Here is a 22,017-nt window from a genome sequence, read left to right as displayed (position 1 = left end):
ATGCAACCTTTTTTTTTTTTTTTTAAATTGGCCTCTGTCAGCAACGTCAGGCAACCCTGGAAGCCAGCCAGAGTATCATGGGCAGCCTGGCTCAGTGGTGGTGGCGGGCAATGTAGGTCCCACTAAGGGACCTGTGGCTAAGCAGCAAGAGACATAACAGAACAAAACACAATACTACATAAACCTGACATAACTTTTTTCTGGCTTTTGCAGCTGTTCTGCATTCCATAACAGAGTACATATGGTGCAGATGTGAGAAACCACCGGTGGTGCCTGTCACTAAATATTATGCCACTTTTCTTCTAACTCATTTATTGATGATCTTGGTAAACAACCTCCTACCACACCCAGTGCACTACTATCAATGCCTTCTGCCATCTTTCTCAAAAGGATGTCAGAAGAATTTTGAATGGTCTTGAGGCAAAGGAAGAGGAAGTGCCAGGTCCTGATAGTATTTCTTCACTTATTCTCAAACCCTGTGCTCCTGTTCTATGTCACCTTTCTACACTTTGTAATTCCACTGGCACTTTCTGTTCTGCTTGAAAATTTAGCATTAGCAAGGGCACATGATGCAAAAAAGTAAACTTATAGCATCAACCAAATCAAAAAAAAAACACCCCCTTCTCATTTCACCCATTCACTCGCTCCAAATGTTTGTCCAGTTCTGCCTTGAACCTGTTTAAGCTATCAACTACAACAACAGATGGAAGTTTGTTCCAGCAATCAACACCAGCTGGCTAAAGGCAAACTTCTACATATCTATCCTACAACTGTCTTTCCTCAATTTGAATTTATACACTCTCAGGCAATTATTCTGAGCAAGAGGAAGAATCCCATCAGCACTGAGCATGCTCAAACCATTCAAGGCTTTATACACCTCAATCAGATCACCCCACAGGTGCCTAGTCTCCAGACACTAATTTGCAAAACTTAAGCCTTTCTTCGTAAGAGCAACCCTTTGTTTCATTCACTAATCTTATAGCCCTTCTCTGCACTCATTCCAACAACTTTACGTCCTTCTTAAAATGAGGTCTCCAGACCTGCATACAGTACTCAAGGTGTGGCCTGGCCATCCCCTTATACAAGGGGATAATCACCTCCTTATCCCTGCTAGAAAAATTTCTGTATATCATTGACAAGACGCTATAGTCTACACTTGCAGGCCATCTGCACTATCAGAAAACTTCATATCTGCCTGCACAATTACCTCCAGGTCCTTTGCATTCTCTACCGCTGTCAGTGTAGTACCACTCAGTTGATATGTTGCTCTGGAGTTACTGCTTCCCATGCAGTACTTTACATTGGTCAATGTTAAAATTCAGTTGCCACCTCTTATCTCTATTTTTCTAAATCCTGTTGCAGTAGTGTACTGTCATTAGTGTCATCAACAACCCTGCCAACCTCCTTATCGTCGGCAAAATTAGACATTAAACACGATATACCTTCATAAAAATCATTACTAAAAACAGAAAACAACAATGGGCCCAACACCGAACCCTCATGGACTCCACTAAAAACATTAGTCCACGAAGAGCAGTGTCCATTAATTACCACTCTCTGTCTTCTCGCACTCAATCATCCCTTTATCCATAGCAACAATTTGCCACCAATGCCACACTGCTCCAATTTGTGCAGCAGTCTTCCATGTGCAACAGTATCAAAAGCCTTTCTAAGACCCAAATATATGATATCAAAATTATTCTTTGCATCCACTTCCTTTGTGACTATATCATAGTATCCAATCAAATTGGTCAGACAAGACTTCCCTCTAACAAACCCATGCTGTGTCTGAGCTACAGTTGAAGTCTTGTCTAGATGATCCTGCAATGCTTCTTTAACCAGTGCCTCCATTAATTTCCCTGGAACAGAAGTTAAACTAACAGGTTTGTAATTACTTGTCTTCCCTTTGATCTTCCTTTGTGGATTGGGGTCACATTTGCACATTTCCAGTCCATGGGTGCCTCCCCTGAGTCCAAGGAAGCGCTCATAATTATGGCTAAGGGTTTTCTTATTCCTTTGCTGCCTCGTTTAATATAACTAGATAGATTCCATCCACCACGGCTGCCTTTCTTATGTTTATCTTCAACAATTTCTCCTCTACTTTACTCTCAGTAATTACAAGATAATCTAGCTTACTGCCAGAGTTTAATACACCTCTGGCATTCCCCTCCCTGAATCTCTCATGTGCGAATGTAGATGAAAAATATTCATTTAGTTTATTAGCTACCTGAGCAGGACCAACAGTTGAACCATTGATATCAAGTGGACCAATCTGATTCATCGCCTTCCTTCTAAAGATTACATAAGTAAAGAACTCTTTGCTGTTTTTCTTCTCTGCCACATGTCTAATTAGTTCATCTGACATCCATTCAGGCCTAAATCTTGAATTCGGTTTCACTATGTCTCATTTTGATTAGGGTTAACATGATAATTTGTACAGATGTATAGTTGTATATTTAAATGGTGGTATTCCCACCACTTTGAAAGTGATCACATCATATGACTTCTATTCTGAACGATGCTCATGTCTTTTCACTTTCTATGTTACCTTTTTCATTCTTATTTTATTTTAATTATTATTAATCGGACCTTTTCCTCACTTTTAACTACAGAGGGCTTCCATTGTTTTTTTTTCTACTAAGCAACTTCACCGTCGTCATAGCTCTCCCTGTTTGTATTCTATTTATTAATCATGTTTATTATGCATTTTACTAATTGATGCTACATAATTTTAAAGGTATTTAATTTTATTCTTCTTCTTAATTTTTCTGCTTATTCTTCTTTATACTAGTTTTTTTTTACATCTGTCATTAACAAAAAATATTTCACAGGCTAGCGGTATTAATTTTCCTCTTCTACTAACACCTTCACAGCCAAGGCCCTTTCTAAGAGGTTGGGTACTTACGAACCTAGCTTGCCTAGTATCTTTAAAATCTTTTCCTTCTCTTTACGTCTTTCTACTTTCTATTCTGCTTTTTACGTCCATTGAACTATTAGTGCAATACGAGGGCGATTCGGACATTCCTTCTTTTCTTATTCTCGCTATCTTCGCCTCTCTTTTTTTACTACTTTCCCCCCCCCCATACCTTGTATTACTTCCCATTTTTATGCTGCTGTCCTGTCTGTTACGCTTTTTTAATTTAACAATTTAACAGTTGTACTTAAAATATACACACTGCGTTGGGGCTACCTCACCCATGTTTCTGGAGGTTTTAATAATTTTTTTTTTTTTTTTTTTCCAACAATTATTATTCAATAATATTATTCTTTAATGCTACCTCCATCAGCATGGGTTTGTATAGAAACACAATGTTTTGGTACATGATCAGGTGTAGTCCCCTGATGAAATATCTGATCTATGTACCCAATTTTATTTTCATTATTATACTCATTTTTATTTTCATTTATTACTATTTTTAAATATGCATTAATTACCACTTCCTTTCTAGCTTTTGTAAATATGATTTGGCTTGTTATTCAGCCATTATTTACACTTAATTCATTACGTACTTAACATTCTTTTCTTCTCATATCTTCTTCCATTAGGCCTGGCACGTTGTTGTTAATAACTTTCCCATCTTACTGTGTCCTTTATAAATTATTTCTATTTTTTATTTTATAGTTGTGTCCTGTTCTGTAGCCATGAGCGTCCAGGTACATCTATTTTATTTTATTTTCTTTTCTTTTTCTCATTTCTTTCTTACCTGTTTTATATACTACATATTTTCCATCCCTTGTGGTGGAGGTTGATAGCCTAAATAAGTTTAAGGCTCAGCTGGACAGGTATTTTGAACGAACAGAGGGGTGAAGTGGAAGTGGGTTTTTTTTTTTTTTTTGGCTGATGCTGCATAAGCTTGCTTTCTTGCATCAAATGCCTCTACTAATGCTAATGCTAATATATATATATATATATCTGATAATTAAAATAAATATGATATTTAAAATAAAAACATCAGCCAGTAGTACGGCAATAATGCAGAGCGAAACGAAACGTAAAATAATATAAAATAAACAAACAGGGAAGGGAAAGTAGCGGTAATAGGACAAAAGGTAGTCGATAATCCCCTGTATAATTTAGTCAATTAAGTCATTAAACCCAATTAATAAAACATGATGTAAATTTAAAATAATGCCAATTATACATAATTTAGCGGAACCCCCTCGAAGGTACCATTTCCAAAAGACGTGAAATATCACCAAAAAAGGGGTTAAAGAAACTACCAAAAAACTAAAATATCAAAATAATAGATTGACCATCATGCCCCATATCGACAGAGGACCACGAGGCCAATAATGGTCATGGAATGGACATAGCCATATTTATTTATTTTTATCACTTTTGCCTAACTTTTACCTCACATAATATAAATTAATGGTAGTAGTGGGTTGTTATGCTAAATAAGCAGCGCCTGTGCCGCCATCTATTTCTTTCCTTTCTATTATATAAGCTGGTTAAGCTTGCATTATGTCAGTGGTGTGGCTCTGATCTAGAGTGCTGTCTGTTCTATAGATTATTTTTCGCTGCATAAGGACCACCGCCATGCAAATCCTTTGCATTGGTTGATCTATCGGAGAATGGAGGTGTGGTTTGGTTCTTCGATATTTCCGCCTTTGCGATGATTTGTATGACGATTGAAATGCAGCGATTCCATGACCATTATTGGCCTCGTGGTCCTCTGTCGATATGGGGCATGATGGTCAGTCTATTATTTTGATATTTTAGTTTTTTGGTAGTTTCTTTAACCCCTTTTTGGTGATATTTCACGTCTTTTGGAAATGGTACCTTCGAGGGGGTTCCGCTAAATTATGTATAATTGGCATTATTTTAAATTTACATCATGTTTTATTAATTGGGTTTAATGACTTAATTGACTAAATTATACAGGGGATTATCGACTACCTTTTGTCCTATTACCGCTACTTTCCCTTCCCTGTTTGTTTATTTTATATTATTTTACGTTTCGTTTCGCTCTGCATTATTGCCGTACTACTGGCTGATGTTTTTATTTTAAATATCATATTTATTTTAATTATCAGATATAATTAGGCATCATGTGGAGGATGTGCATTTGCTGCCTCTAATGATAGCTACATAGCCATATTTATTTATTTTTATCACTTTTGCCTAACTTTTACCTCACATAATATATATATATATATATATATATATTGGCAAAACTGTTGAACAAAAAATAATAAATTAAGCATAATGATTAATCAACAGGGAGGGAGAAGAAAAGGTGAGACTAAAAATTGTAGCAGAAAATCTCCATATAATTTAGAAAATCCAATTCAAAATAATATCTCAATTTTAAAATTTAAAGCCAATTACATAAGAATTTAGCAGCACCCCCTAGTGAGGTGCCAGTTCCGAATTACGTGAAATATCACAAATAGAGACTAAACTAACTACAGTAAAATAAAACCAAAATAACAAAAACAGACTGACCATTATGCCTCATATCAACGGAGTACCACAAGGCCAATAATGGTAAGGGAATCGATGCATTTCAATTGCTAGACGAATCGCTGCAAAGGCGAACCGATCAAAGGACAAGTCCATCATCCGATCCCCAATCGAACCGCCAATGCAGAGGATTTGAATAGCGGTGGTTCTTATGCAGCAAAAAATAAAAATATATAACAGACAGACTAGCACTCCAGCACAGAGCCACACCACTGACAATGTAAGCTTAACCAGCTTATATAGACAAATAAATAAATAAAATACTATACATGGCGGTATGGGCGCAGCATTAGCACATCAAACCCACTACTACCATTTTATTTACATATATTAGCATAATGAAGTAGTTAAAAAATAAAAAATGGTACAAAATAAAAAACAAAAATTAAGAAAATAAATATAAAGCTATCATTAGAGGCAGCAAAATGCACATTCTTCCACATGATGATGATGATTTGGTTTTTAATGGCACATTAGCAGCTGTGGACATAATGCACCAAATCAAAAAATAAAACTAATACAAAAATATTGTTCAGCCTAAAAACGGGCTACCATGTCAAAAAAGTAAATATGATACTATGGTTAAAGGTTATATAAACGGTATAAAATATAAACTGAAAACTTTCTATATAAATTGATCAATTGTAAAAAGTTAAAAACGCCAGACATGTTTTTTCTCTGTCACCTAAAATCTGACTGAGTGTAAATGATTCAGCCAGATTATTAAAAGTTCTAAAAAATACTTATCTAAAAACAGGGCATTCGATAAAAACATGAGAAACAGTTAAAATAGCGTTACACATCTCACACAGCAGAAAGGAGTGTGTTAGATGGTTATGACCTATGTGGAGCCGAGCAAGAACAACTTCCTCTTTTCAGACCCTGCATAGACTGGACTGCCACTGCATGATTACAGGCTTAATATGATGTAGTTTATTTGCGGTCTGTCCTTGCCAAGAGCCTTGCCATTGAGAATATTATTTAGAGGGTATTATTTGCCTGTAGTCTGTACAGGGGACTAACAGGCAATGATTATCCAGGGAAATGGCTGATTTAGCAGTGGCATCAGCTAATTCATTTCCCTGGATCCCAATGTGGCTTGGATCCAGCAGAAGCAAATGTCAAATTCTGATTCAAAGACAGAACAAAGCATCTGCTGGATTCGGGACAGGACCAAATGAGAGTTGTACCTCATCGATAGTAGAGCCTGTAACACACTCAATAAATCATATACCTTTGGTAATCGCTATTTATAATGAACTCAAGGGCTATTTCAATTGCATGCAACTCTGCAGTATAAATGTTAGTTTCTTGTGGGATCTTAAGGGATAATGTCTTGTGAAGAAACAACAGCAGATCCCACATAAGATTCTGACTTCGAGCCATCTGTATAGACTGGCAGAAAGTCAGAGTACTGCACCCTATGTGATGCGAAGAGTTGTTGGTATACAGCAGGCAGTGTACTAGCCTTCTCCATGATCTTAAGGGAGAAGTCACAAGTTGGCAGATGCGCATACCAGGGTGGAAGGAGTTGCCTTGGTGACTGGGCAATGTTGTCTACCGTCAAGTTTAGTTCATTTAACAGCCCTTGGATCTGAATACCAAAAGGTCTGTTGGCAGTCCGACGAGTGTTGTAGAGATTTTCCCAACGTGGCTCAAAAACTGATGCCCACGTGGGATGATCAGGTAGGGATTTCAATTTAAAGGTGTAATGTAAAGACAACTGCTTACGTCGAAGAGATAGGGATGGTTCATTTGCTTCAACGTAAAGGCTTTGGACAGGAGATGTGCGAAATGCTCCTGTGGCTGTCCGAATGGCCTGATGGTGGACTGGATCTAACCACCGAAGTACGTTATCTCTAGCAGATCCATATACCTGATACCCATAATCGAGTTTAGAATGGACAAGGGCTCGATAGAGATGAAGAAGGGTAGACTGATCTGCGCCCCATGAAGTTGATGAAAGGGCACGAAGGATGTTAAGCCCTTTAACACACCTTGTCCTAAGCTGATGAATATGTTGAAGAAATGTCAGCTTTTTGTCGAAAATAAGTCCAAGGAATTTGACTTCTGCTACAACTGGGATGTTTTGTCCAAGCCTTAAATCTGGTTCAGGATGAAGATTACATCTGCGACAGAAGTGTACACAAACGGTCTTCTGTGATGAAAATCTGAACCCATTAGCCAATGACCTAGATGTAAGGTGATCAATGGTTTTCTGCAGTTGCCTTTCAATGACCCTCATATTGCACGAATGACAAAATATAGTAAAGTCGTCAACATAGAGGGCATTGTTTACTGTGGGTAGAAGTTGTTCTGTGATAGTTTATTTTCTTCAAATAGGCCTCTGGGGTTGGGTATATTCATACTATGATTTTTAGCGTTTCTCACCAACCATTGAAGTAAAAACGAAAACCAAAATCTTGTTGAGGAAGAAGGCAGAAGCCTTTGAAAGCTTCAGTTATTTTAGCACTTTTAATCTAGTATATTTTATTGCATTTTAATTCAATATTTTATTATCATTTTAATTGTACATTCACTGTAAACTACATTTGTTTTATTCTATCTTAATTCAGTATTTTATTATCAGTAACATTTTATTTGTATAATCACATTTATTTTGTTTGATCTACTGTAAATTTATTGTAAATTTAAATATAAAGCTTTTTAAGATTTTGGTTTTCGTTTTTACTTCAATGGTTGGTGAGAAATGCTAAAAATCATAGTATGATAGTTTATTTTGATTGCAAAAAGCGTGACACTTAGAACGGACTCTTGTGAGACTCCCTCCTCCTGACAAAACTCTCTCTCTCGAGAGAGTGGATCCTAAATGGACTTGAAAATGGCGATTCGAAAGGAAGTTTTTAATAAAGAGAGGGAGGTTACCCCCAAGACCAAAGGTGTAGAGGTCTTGTAATATTCCAAATTGCCAGGCAGTGTCGTATGCTTTTTCAATATCAAAGAAAACTGCTACCAGATGCTCGAATTTAATAAAAGCATCGCAAATGTATGTTTCAATTCGGATTAAGTGATCCAAAATGGCGCTGTCTCTTCGAAAGCCACACTGTCTCCTGGAAAGCAGACCATTTGTTTCCAAATACCACACAAGGCGGGCATTAACCATTCTTTCCAGGATCTTGCACAAACAACTTATCAGAGCAATAGGACGACAGTTACTAGGATTTCTAGGATCCTTTCCTGGTTTTGGGAAGGCAAGAACAATAGCCTTTCGCCAGGAATCTGGAAATTGTTTGTTAAGAAAAATTCTATTAAATAATATTAATAGGTGATTTTTAGAATGTGGTGACAGATGTTTTATCATTTCATCCTCCACATGATGCTCAATGTACAACTGATATTAAATATTAAATCAAAATTAATGCCAGTAGCATGGCAAAACTGTTAAACGAAAAATAATAAATTAAACATAATTATTAATCAACAGGGAGGGAGAAGAAAAGGTGAGACTAAAAATTGTAGCAGAAAATCTCCAAATAATTTAGAAAATCCAATTCAAAATAATAAGCCAATTTTAAAATTTAACACCAATTACATAATTTGGCAGCACCCCCCCCCCTCGTAAGGTGCCAGTTCAAATTATGTGAAATATCACAAATAGAGACTAAACTAAATACAATAAAATAAAACCAAAATAACAAAAATAGACTGACCATTATGCCCCATATCAACAGAGGACCACAAGACCAATAATGGTCAGGGAATGCTGTGCCATCTATAGTATTTTATTTATTTATTTGTATATATAAGCTGATTAAGATTACATTGTCAGTGGTGTGGCTCTGCACTGGAGTGCTAGTCTGTCTGTTCTATATTTTTATTTTTTGATGCATAAGGACCACCGCTATTCAAATCTTCTGCACTAGCGGTTCAATCAGGAGATCAGGTTGTGGACTGGTCCTTTGATCGGTTAGCCTTTGCGGCGATTTGTCTAGAGATTGAAATGCAGCGATTCCTTGGCCCTTATTGGCCTTGTGGTACTCCATTGATATGGGGCATAATGGTCAGTCTATTTTTGTTATTTTGGTTTTATTTTATTGTAGTTAGTTTAGTCTCTATTTGTGTTATTTCATGTAATTCGGAACTGGCACCTTACAAGGGGGGGTGCTAAATTCTTATGTAATCGGCTTTAAATTTTAAAATTAACTTATTATTTTGAATTTGATTTTCTAAATTATTTGGAGTTTTCTGCTATAATTTTTAGTCTCACCTTTTCTTCTCCCTCCCTGTTGATTAATTATTATGTTTAATTTATCATTTTTCGATCAACAGTTTTGCCATGCTACTGGCATTAATTTTGATTTAATATTTAACATCAGTTATACATTGAGCATCATGTGGAGGAATGTGCATTTTGCTGCCTCTAATGATAGCTTTATATTTATTTGCTTTATTTTCGTAACATATTTTGTACTATTTTTTATTTTTTAACTACATCATTATGCTAATATATATATATATACAGTCAAACTTGGTTATAACGAGCACACTTTTCTAGATCCTTCAAGCTTCGGGATCTAGAAAAGTTGGACTGGTGGGCTGAGAAGTGGCAACTGAAATTTAACATTGACAAATGCAAAGTACTGCATATGGGTAGCAGTTACCCCAAAGTAACATACCAACTGCACACAGGATAGTGGAAAATGAAAAAGAACTGTAGGGTGATTGTAGTAATTGTACAATGAGATATGAAGTTCTCTGAGCAGTGCAGATAGGCTGGCAGGATAGCTCATAGGGTTTTGTCAATGATATACAGGAACTTTGCTAGCAAGGATAAGAAGGTGATTATTCCATTGTATAAGGCAGTTAGGACGCATTTTGAATACTGCATACAGGTCTGGAAGCCTCATTTTCGGAAGGATGTAAAATTGCTGGAATGGGTACAGGGAAGGGTATTGAGATTGGTGAGGGTACACTTACAAAAAAAGACCAGTTCTGCAAATTTCAGCATCAGGAGACTATGCACCTGCAAGGTAAATTGACTGAGGTGTTTAGAGCTTTGAATGATTTAATTTTAAAATTAAAATTAATTTATTTTAATTTTGTCCAACTTAATGTCTCCTTTTCCAACACATGGTGTTGCTGTGACATAAATACTTCAAACTGACCATTTTTATGAGTAATCCTTTGGCTTCATAACGCTGCAGCATTGAGTGTCTTTCTCCACTATCCTTATACAGACAACTCCTGTTTGGTACCCTGACAAAAGTATTGTAGATTAAATGGTTCAAAGGATCCACAGATTCAACTATAGATTTAATGGCTGCTCAAACAGCCTCAAAGATAAAATATAATGAATAAATTAATGAAAGTTTTTATAAGAGGTTAGAACTAAAGGAAGTATACAAATATGCTTTTGGTTACCACTCAAGTAAAGTATTTGGAATTTGTAAAAATGCTAAAATTGAATTATTCCTAATTATTAAGAATTAAAGTTAAAATGGGAACAGAAATAAGAACTAGATTAAATATAAAAAAATTCTGAAGAAAATATATTAATTACTACAGAAAATATTAAGATATAAGTTTCAATATTGAAAGTTATCATTATGACTTCCAAAGGTTAAACCCTCATAAACTTTATTATCTAAAGTAATAAATAATATTGGAGGAATAATGTTAGTTTATAATAGAGAAATCCATTTCACATATACATATAGCAGCAACACAGCATCAACCTTTGGGATAGAATGTGCTGGTCCCAAAAGGATAGGTAAATACGACCAGGATATGCCTACCAGAGGCAAAAGTTGATGACATTGTAGAGCAGATATCATCTTTTAAGGGCACGAAGGGTGATAAGGTTGTACATGTTGCCATTAACGACATCAAGAATAGATCTGCAGATTTCATTAACAAGTCAATGTTGAAAAAATATTGCGAGTTAGGGTTAAATTTGAAAGTGTCTCCAGTTCTACACAGACATGATAGTAAAGAATATATGACAAGAGCTTTGTCAATCATTTGTGCTTGTTAACAGGAGAGATTGTTTCTACAGGGATAGGATACACTTAAATAGAAAGGGTGCAAGAATATTTGATGCTATCGACACAATGTTAGGTGGGTCAGAAAGCTGCTAGCTTGGGAGAATCACAGACTAATAGATTAACAGTAGCCAAAGGAAGAAGTGATTCTTGTACTGCTTCTATTGGAATGAGCAGAAGCCTGGAAAGCAAGGTGCACGGGATTTCAAAGACTGCTGGGAGTCGTCATGAAACAAGTAAATACATGAGTTGTGTTAGGGTAACTAAGAGTAAGAATAGGTGCCTGTATACTTGCATGTACACCAATGCTAGAAGTATAGTAAATAAATTTTATAAATTTGATGTGCTGGTGAAGACATCAAAGGTGGATACTGTTGGGATATCAGAGACATGGTGGCACACAGAGATAGGGAATGGAGAATTGGAGTTTGGGGAGTACAATTTGTACAGAAAGGATATACAGTCGAGAAAGGGAAGAGGGATCATGTTGTTAGTTAAAAAACACAAAATCAAAGGTAGTGCATCCAGTTGATATGGTTTGCCAGTGCAGTGTTGAGTCAGTTTGGTGTGACACAAGAACTGGGAAAGGAAAGATGAGAGTAGGAGTATGTTATAGGCCTAATGACTCTGATGAGTACAATGAACAAACAACTCTACAGAGAAATAGAGTGGGCCAGTAAATCAGATTGTCATATAATTGGGAATTTAAAATTCCCAGACTGGAACTTGAGTTGGCCACTCACAACACTAGCAAGAATTCTGTGGATCCATCGGATTATAGTTTTATACAGCAGTATGTTCATGAGGTGCCCAAAAGGAGTAATACTCTTGATTTGATTACCAGCAGTGATTATTCATGCATTAAGAATCTGCAAATAAAGGAACTACTAGGGGGCACTGATCACAGTGTAATGTGAAATTTACTCAAAGACATAACTACCATCAGGTGTAAAGGGAAGGGGGCTTTTGCTTTTGTAAATTAGTTAATTAGTTAGCTTTTGTAAATGTAAATACAGTGGTCTCAGACAGTTTTTAAACTCTATACAGTGGGACCAAATGTTGATGTTACCATCTGCAAATTTTAAATGGGAACCATTCAAGGAATTAATCTTGCAAGTTACTAGGCTTTTCATACCAACTAAGAAATACAGTTCAAGGTTTAGGCCTAAATGGATGTCATATGAACTAATGAGACTGGTGGCAGAAAATAAAAATGCATGGAATGCAAATAAATTATCAGGAGACACAGATACGTATGGTAGGTATAAAATAGTCTGTAATCAAATGACAAAGCAGGTTAGGTAAGCAAAGGAAGATTACAAGAAATCTTTGGCAAAAGATACAAAGAAAAACAATCAAGACAATCAAGACTTCTTTACTTATGTAAACTCTAGAAGGATGGGAATGAATCAGATTGGTCCACTGGATATCGATGGTTTGACTGTTAAAACTGTTGATGATCCTGCTCAGAGAGCTAACAAACTAAATGATTATTTTGCATCTACATTCACCCATGAGGAGATATTCAGTGAGGGGAATGCCAGAAGTTTATTAAACTCTAACAGGGAGCTAAATGATATTGGAATGATTGAGAGCAAAGTGGAGGAGATATTGCTGAAGTTAAACATAAGGAAGACATCCAGGGCAGAATGAATCAATCCAGTTACATCGAACGAGGCATCAAAGAAAGTAAGCAGGCCCTATGAGGGCATCCTTGGACTCAGGGGAGGTCCCCACAGACTAGAGATGTGCAAATGTTTCCCCAATTCCCAAAGTGGGATCAAAACGTGACATGAGTAATTACAGGCCTGTTAGTTTAACTTCTGTTCCCGGGAAAATAATGGAGTCACTGGTTAAAGAAGCACTGCAGGATCATCTAGACAAGACTGTAGTTATAGTTCAGATACAGCATGGGTTTGTTAAGGGGAAGACTTGTCTGACCAATATGATTGGATAATACGAACTGGATGCAAAAAATAACTTTGATATCATATACAGTGGATTCCGGCTATTTAGGCCATCGGTTCATCGGGGCAGCTGTTTATGTGGAAAAAATCTCAAAGAACAGAACCCAATCAAGAAAATAGCCAGGGTCTATTTTGCTTATTTGGGACAACATGCCGTTTAATCGGGCAGGAGACTGCAGCACTTGAGATTACCTTACGATTGTCTCCGACAATACCACGTGATTTCTGAAGGTCACAACCATAAAAAAATAAAAACAATTAGCAGTCCCCTGTTTTTGGGCTTTTCTGTTAGTGCAACCTATTATAAATGGATACTAAACTTAATCTTGTTGAATTTGCAATAATACCAACAGCTGGAATTGTGTGTGTTATTATGGTGAAATGTGTTTACACTTCCATGAAATCTTCAATCATATAAAAAAAAATAAATTTTCAGAATCTACTCTTTATTCCTATTTTTTTTAACTTCGTAACTTGTTACTCCATTCTCATTTGCACGCATTATGTTACTTGAAATTTGTGTGTGCCGTGTTCTTTGTTACTGTTTGCTTATGCTTTTTACTGTTTTAAATTTTAACCCCTCCCCAAAATGTCAGTGAACAGAAATATCAACTACTGTATTTAGTATGTACATATTACTGTATGTATTAATTAAGCTATGCATGTAAGCGTAAATTTATTTTTATTTTGCTAACCCGCAGAAAATATTCTTCCAATTTTCACTTATTTAATTTTTTAATTGATAAGATAATAAATTGCAAATTTGTACTTAATATATCTTTACTTTTATAGCCTATGGATAATATTCCTCCTATTCTTGCTAATTAGAATCGCTGTTTAATAGAATTAAAATTCAATTTACAAATGTGATTACAATGACTAATGCTTACTACATATCATATAGTGAAAGGCTTTTTATTTATTTATTTTTTTTTTTTGTAGTTGTTGGCGCATAGGCTTCTGTGGCCATAATGCACCTCCCAAGGTTTTTGCAGTACTTTGATCCAAGCCCGAGGCGGGAATCGAACCCGCGACCTTTGGGTTGCCAGGCAGGCACTTTACCCACCCAGCTAGCCCGGTCGGCTAGTGAAAGGTACTTTGTTATGGTGAGTCCATCGTAACGTGATTTGATTGTACAGAGAATCAATCGTAAAGCAGGGTCCACTGTATTGTTAACTATTTATGTGAAAATTTGCATAATTGGGGCAGCCATTTAATTGGGCCAAAATACACTAGTCCCGAAGTGTCCCAAATAACCGGAATCTACTGTATTTGGATTTTAGGAAAGCTTTTTATACTGTTGCACAAGGAAGCCTACTGTACAAGTTGGAGCAGTGTGGCATTAAGAGTAAGTTGCTACAATGAATAAATGGATGGTTGAGTGGAAGAAACCAGAATGATAATCAATGGACGCTGCTCTTCATGGACAAATGTTATTACTGGAACTCCCCAGGGGTCCGTGTTGGGCCCATTGTTGTTTTGTATATTCATCACTGATATTGATGAAGGCGTATCAGGCTTAATGTCCAAGTTTACAGATGATATGAAGGTTGGTAAGGTTGTTAATGACAGTAAGAACCATACACTAGTTTCCAGGATCTAGAAAAGTTAAGCAGATGGGCTGAGAGGTGGCAAATGCAAAGTACTGCATATGTGTAGCAGTATCCCCCAGAGTAACATACCAGCAGTTCTATACTCAGAGTAGAGGAGAATAAAAAAAAAAAAAAAACCTGGGGATAATTGTGCAGTGATATAAAGATTTCTGAGCAGTGCAGACAGGCACAAAGAGTAGCCCATAGGGTCTTGTCAATGATATGTAGGAACTTTGCTAGCAGTGATACGGAGGTGATTATCCCCTTGTATAAGGGGAGGGTCAAGCCGCACCTTGAGTACTGCATACAGGTCTGGAAGCCTCGTTTTAGGAAAGATGTTGACTACTAGAACGAGAACAGGCACCTGCAAGTTTATCTGATTGAGGTGTATAAGTCCTGGAATGGTTTGAGGAAGCTCAATGGAGTGTTTCCTCTTGCTCAGATTCCGCACCTGAGGGGGCATAAATTTAAATTGAGGAAAGACAGTTGTAGAATAGATGTGCGGAAAGTTGCCTTTAGCCAGCAGGTGGCTGATTGCTGGAACAAACTTTCATCTGTCATTGTGGAAGTTGACAGCTTAAATAAATTCAAGGCTGAATTAGACAAACTTTTGGAATGAATGGAGTGAAACGGCAAGGGTTCTTTTTTTGGCTGATGCTACAATCAATGAATATACCCTTGCTTCCATGCAACAGTATTAGAGCTATATACATTACCTTCCAAATGTATAAGGACATCCCATTTTCACAGCCCACTGGATTGTCGTAGATAATAGAGTGACTGAGGCTGCATTATATAGAAATGCTTATGAGCCACACAGGTTAACTGCTTTCATCACGGCTAATAGACATGATGGCTGATTTGAAAAAAAATGTTATTATCAGATATCACAGTGCTCGCTTGCTATTCATGCAACTGCTAACAGCCTAGACCATCTGAAGTCTACCACTAATGTTATCATGAAATGGAAGTATGATAACACTACTGTCTAGCAATGCACAGAAAGACCATGGAAGCTCAGCTCACTCCACATGACCAGAGGGTACTCAAAAAGGGGTTGCATTACCTTTTACAGCAGTATCTCTCAACAGTCTTATCAGATAACCCTTCTCTCAATAGTCCTATCAGATAACCCATCAACAAGCAGTTCAAGGCATCAACAGGGGTTGAGGTTTGTATGAACACATACTATATACAGAGTTTCAAAACCTTGGTTTTCTTGGGAGAGCGGCAGCATATATGCCAAATGTTAAATGACTGAAATCAGCAGCCTCGCAATCACGTGTCGCAATGAATGCAATAACTATAGGTGAGATTATAGTATGATTCAATTTCTCATGATATGGCCTAAGCCTTTTTTGGTAGTTGCATGGGGACCACAAATGCCAATATCTACATTAACGTTTTTGACAATTCCATGCTGCCTATGATGTGACAGTTTTTGGTAATTGGCCGTGTTTTTTCAAGAGGATTGTGTCAAATGCCATACTGCCCATGATGTTCCAAAATGGTTTGTGGTAGTGAAAGTACAAAACTGGATGGCTGGTATAGAGTGCTGATTTGTACCCTATAGAAAACTCTGGAATGAACTGAAATGTGAATAAAGGCCAGATCAACATTTTTCACATCTGTAGCTCAATTGGTCACTGTTCTGCAGAAAGGATGGAGTACTATACTCACTGCAGTCATGTTATTCATTAGATAAACTACTGAGGAGGTTTGAATGAGTGCATCATTATTAAGATGCATACTGCAATGGCTGGCAATGACATCAACTGAAAACACTGTGTCCAGATACCTTTTTTTGGAGTGCATCACATCACTTATCTTTTAACATCAAGCAATCAATTCACAAGTTAAAATATTTAAATTGAATCAAACAAAATAATAATGTAGCTTTTGTAAAATATGATAAATATGTGGACAAGACAGTCAAAAGCTCTTTTGTTTAACAGTGTTTAGTAGCCAAAAGAGCATCTAGAATGGATGAAATCTCTTTCATATCATTAAAAAAAAATCAAAATTAATCACAGGTTTTAAAAAATATCAATGAATAATTTTAAAATATTTTATATTTTTCCTAGAATTTATTCATATACACAACTTACTATGATCAGGTACAGAATGCAGATAGTTATTAAGATATGGAAGGATCTGTGGGTAATATTTCTCTAAAACAGGTGGTGATAAATGAGTGATCCAAGATTCCAAGGCATCTAAACCAGCAACTGCCATTGGAAGATAGCTCAGTCCTAATTTAAATGCATTCTGCCAAAATATAAAACAACCATGATTAAAATTGAAACAAGCGTTATTCTATAAATAACTCATGCCCTTATTAATTATGAAATTTTGATAATTTCATAATTAATAAGAATTATGAAATTATTCATAATTCATGAGCATTACAAATTATGAGGTACTGAAGTCAGTTTCATTATAAAGCCGTGGACTCACACCAGTGGCTGTTAATTATATTCTAATATAGTTTCCTTAAAAGCCAGGAAAAAATTTTTATCTCATATGTAAACTGATTTCTTAAGACTAGAAAAAAAAAAAAATTATTTCCCCATCCTGATATAACCTCATCATTTGTTCTGAATTTTTATGCAATTTTTATTTCACTTTAGGAAACAAACAAATGTCTGACAGGGCCAGATGTGGCAAATAAGTCAGTGTGCAGCAAAAATTTATACTGACACTGGTGCATTTCAGTAATTGTGATTACACAATATTATACATCAGCGGTGGCCAACAAGTCGATTGCAGCTTTAATTTCAGTCGATCACGATGAATTTTAAATATATACATATAAAAAATAGATTAGTCAAAATCTAAATATTATTATTATGCGCCCTACTGCATACGTTTATTACAAATCCATTGAAACACGTGACTACTCTTGTTTCCAGGCAGCCGTGAGGCTTCTGTTGTGAAAATTCACGCAGTTACGTTGTGGAGAGCCGAATTCTTATTTAGCTTACTTAATATAATAACTGGGCAGTACTTATATGAAAATTTAATACCATTTGATTTAAAAAGAATACTACGAAAAAGAGTAAAACGTATCATTTTCATCAAGAGTGGGAACTAGAATACTTTTTTGTAATGATAAAATAAAAATGTTATTGTTTCATTTGCAATGCTTCCGTGGCTATACTCAAAATAGGAAATTTGGAAAAGCACTTCAACACTCCAGGGTAAATACCAATCTGATTTTCTGCCTAATAGTGACCTTTAAAAAAATAAATTAAAAGAACTTAAATCCAGATTATTCGCACAACAAAATTTCTTCACGAAACCTAATTTACAATATAATGCAGTAAATGTAGCATCATTTAAAGTGAGTCATTTTCTTGGGAAAAAAATGCAAACCATTTTCTGATGGTCAATTCATCAAAGATGCATTTTTAGCAATAACAGATTCTCTTTTTGAAAATGTTAAGAGCAAAAATTAAATTAAAAGTGCTCTTCAAGATTTGCAATTATCTCGAAATATTGTGATGCAACGCATCGAAAAAATAAGTAAAAATGTGAGCGAATATTGCATGCTCATATTGCTAATTGTGTGTCCTTTTCTTTACAACTGGATGAATCTACAGGCCTCAGTGATACAGCTCAAGTGCTCGTTTTTCTTTGTATGGTTTTCTATGATTCTGCCACTAGAGAAGAACTGCTGAGTATGGTATGGTTTCATTAAAAGAAAGAACTACAGGTCTTGATATATTTAATGCATTTAAAATTTTATTGAAAAAAATTAAATTACCACCATTTAAGCTCATATCAATAACAACAGATGGAGCTAAAGCAATAATGGTGCATCTTAACGCATTCATCGCATTGTGCCAAAAGGATGATGAATTCACAGATTTGAGTTACACTGTATCATCCACCAACAAGTGTTAGCCAGCACAAGATTAAATACTAAAAGTGTTATTTTGAAGACTAAATGCTCAAGGCATAATACGTTATGGGTTGAAATTAACTATATAATATCAGTGTAAATACACCATAGTTTACCCATAAGTTTATCTACATACACAGTGTAACAGCATCGTTTAGATTTTATCTCATATTTTGGCTACCTTCACAACGAGATATCAGATATTGCACTATTTCAAATGAATAATTCTTCTCTAGTAGAGGAAACTACTGTTATTTATTCTCAGTGGGCACCACCACCCAGACGCGTTTCAGAGCTTGTTGACTCACTCATCGGTGTGCAGGCAAGTACCTTGGTAATGCAGATGTACCATCACGGTTGTGAAATTAATCTCTTATATCGTGGAATTAACTTTGCAACCGTGATGGCATGTCTGCATTACCAGGGTACCTGCCTGCACAATGATGAGTGAGCCAACAAGCCCCGAAATGCGTCTGGGTGGTGGTGGTGGTGCCCATTGAGAATAAATAACAGTAGTCTCCTCTACTAGAGAAGCATTATTTATTTTAAGTAGTGCAATACCTTCTATCTCATTGTGAAGGTAGCCACAATATGAGATAAAATCTAAATGATGCCGTTACACTACGTTATAGTTAAACTTATGAGTAAACTATGGTGTATTTACACCAATATTATACAGTTAAAAGTGTTATTTCAAGAAATCTCTCCAAAGGAGACTTTTCAAAATGCAACTCAATATAAACGAACCAGATTTGATATTACATACAGATGTGAGGTGGCTGAGTCAGAGTAAGTTTCTGCAGAGATTTCGAAATTTGTTGAATGAAATTAAAAAAATTGTTGATCAAAGGAAAGATGATTATCAGCAGCTACGAGAGTCTGAGTGCTTGTGTGATCTGGCTTTTTTGGCAGATTTTAACAGTAAATTAAGTGATCTGAATTTGGAATTACAAGGAAAAAACAAAAATGTGGGTGACGTGATTAGTAGTATTTCTGCATATAAATATCAATTTTTGGCAATGACTAAGGATCTCAAAGAAAGAAAATTCAATCATTTTGCACATATGCAAGATCATTATCAGCAGCTACATTGTTCAATATATTTCTTATCCATTTAATGTCGACTCAGATACGAAACAAATTGCAGAAAAAAAATCACTGAGACTTTTCTCATGGAGAAAATATTACTTGAAAATGAAATTATTATATTGTGAAATGATATCTTCTTAAAAGCCAGGTCATCAGAAAAAGACTTTTGGAAACATGTTTTCCAAGAAAAGTACCCAAATGTGAAAAAAATGTAGTGAACTTTTAAATTTCTGTTTTGGTTCCACATATCTATGTGAATCTGCCTTTTCGTATTTGAAACAAACAAAGAATCGCTCTACTCTTACAGACTTGCATGCAGAAGATTCTTGACAGTTGGCCTTATCACAGTATATCATCAATTTTGAAAGCTTGGCAGATAACACAAAGAAACAAACTTCACATAAATTAAAAATTTAAATACATATGAATTTAAAATAAGAATTCTGAATTGTATTTTCACTGTAAAATTTATAAACAACATTTTTCAATATGTGTTGATCAACCTTTTTACCATGTGCAATGAAATTCTTGGGATGTAGATCGTGGCACATTTTAAAGATAAAAAGTAGATCGCATCACAAATTCAGTTGGTCACCCTATTATACATAATTATGAATGAGCATAATAAGCATAATAATGAGCATAATATGCATAATTATGAATGAGCATAATAAGCATAATTATGAATGAGCAGAACAATTGATAAACCAAGATACCTTTTGTTGGCATTCCCTTCTTTTAGACTTGACAACATTTCATAATTTACATAATATTTCAGCACACTCCAGTTACAGTATCATCTCTATTATTATTCCTTTGGAATGCCAAACGATTGCTGCCACCACCTCTTCGACAAATTTGGAACTGTTTTTGTCTCCTTTGGTGGTAGTGAACCTGGATGCTTCCATTGTTTGGACTCTGGCTGACAGGGGTGGATCCACTTCTCAACCACGGTTGCAAATGTTGCCAAAAAATCATCCCAATATGTGTAACATACTAACAATTCTGAGAAGTCTTCCCCTGACCACATTTTTGATCAGGAGTTAGAATCCACGAAAACCAACTTGCAAATTCCTTTGATAATTCCTTTGGTAATTTGCAAATTCCTTTGCAAATTACCTTTGATAATTCCAATGCCATTGTCAATGTTTTCTTGCTGCACAGGTCATCTTTGATGCTGTCACTACCTGTTCATATTTTTCTGCTCATTACTTCCCCACAGCATACGATTGAGCAGATGAGCCCAAAGTACATCCCACACCATCATGATGCCTTTCAAGCATTTCACGACATAATGTTCAGATTAGTCCATTTTGAGAATTAAAAAAAAAAAAAGAAAGAAAGAAAACTCATTAAATTCAAAATCTAGGTTCATAACTTTAGTTATATTTCTCTGGAGAATCCCACAGAAATATAACTAAAGTTATGAACCTAGATTTTGTATTTGCTTATACAAAGAACCAAAAAAGATTATATTTGCAATTTTATTGTCATCTTTTAAAATGAAGCTACAAACTTTTCAATATCTCATGTAGGCAGAAATGACACAAACAAATTTAATGATTAATCATTTGAGTTATGTGAACTGCTTAAAACAATTAGGAGATATTTGGAGATAAATCTCATTTTTAACAAACTCAATATCCATAATCATTAGCATTAGCATTAGTAGAGGCATTTGATGCAAGAAAGCAAGCTTATGCAGCATCAGCCAAAAAAAAAAAAACCCACTTCCACTTCACCCCTCTGTTCGTTCAAAATACCTGTCCAGCCGAGCCTTAAACTTATTTAGGCTATCAACCTCCACCACAAGGGATGGAAGTCTGTTCCACCAACCAACCAACCATCCGCTGGCTAAAGGCAAATTTCCGCACATCTATCCTACATCTGTCTTTCCTCAATTTGAATTTATGCCCTCTCAGGTGATTTTTCTGAGCTAGAGGAAGAATCCCATCAGCATTGAGCATGCTTAAACCATTCAAGGCTTTATACACCT

At 35.8% G+C, this 22,017-nt stretch overlaps 1 protein-coding gene across 1 annotated transcript in view; it reads right to left on the bottom strand.

The window, feature by feature from the left end:
- Positions 1–22,017, bottom strand: part of LOC150083025 (DNA-dependent protein kinase catalytic subunit-like) — a 266,817-nt gene that overhangs the window by 181,343 nt on the left and 63,457 nt on the right. The window contains exon 7 of the mRNA XM_090378358.1: positions 17,137–17,296. Coding sequence (XP_090234484.1) covers positions 17,137–17,296 — 160 coding nt within the window. The remainder of the gene's footprint in view (positions 1–17,136; positions 17,297–22,017) is intronic.

The sequence above is a fragment of the Mastigoproctus giganteus genome, chromosome 7 (assembly GCF_048544385.1).
Source record: "Mastigoproctus giganteus isolate SK-2022 chromosome 7, ASM4854438v1, whole genome shotgun sequence".
NCBI lineage: Eukaryota > Metazoa > Arthropoda > Arachnida > Uropygi > Thelyphonidae > Mastigoproctus > Mastigoproctus giganteus.
The sequence above is the reverse complement of the archived record's forward strand: the minus strand, read 5'-3'. Positions and strand labels throughout refer to the sequence as shown.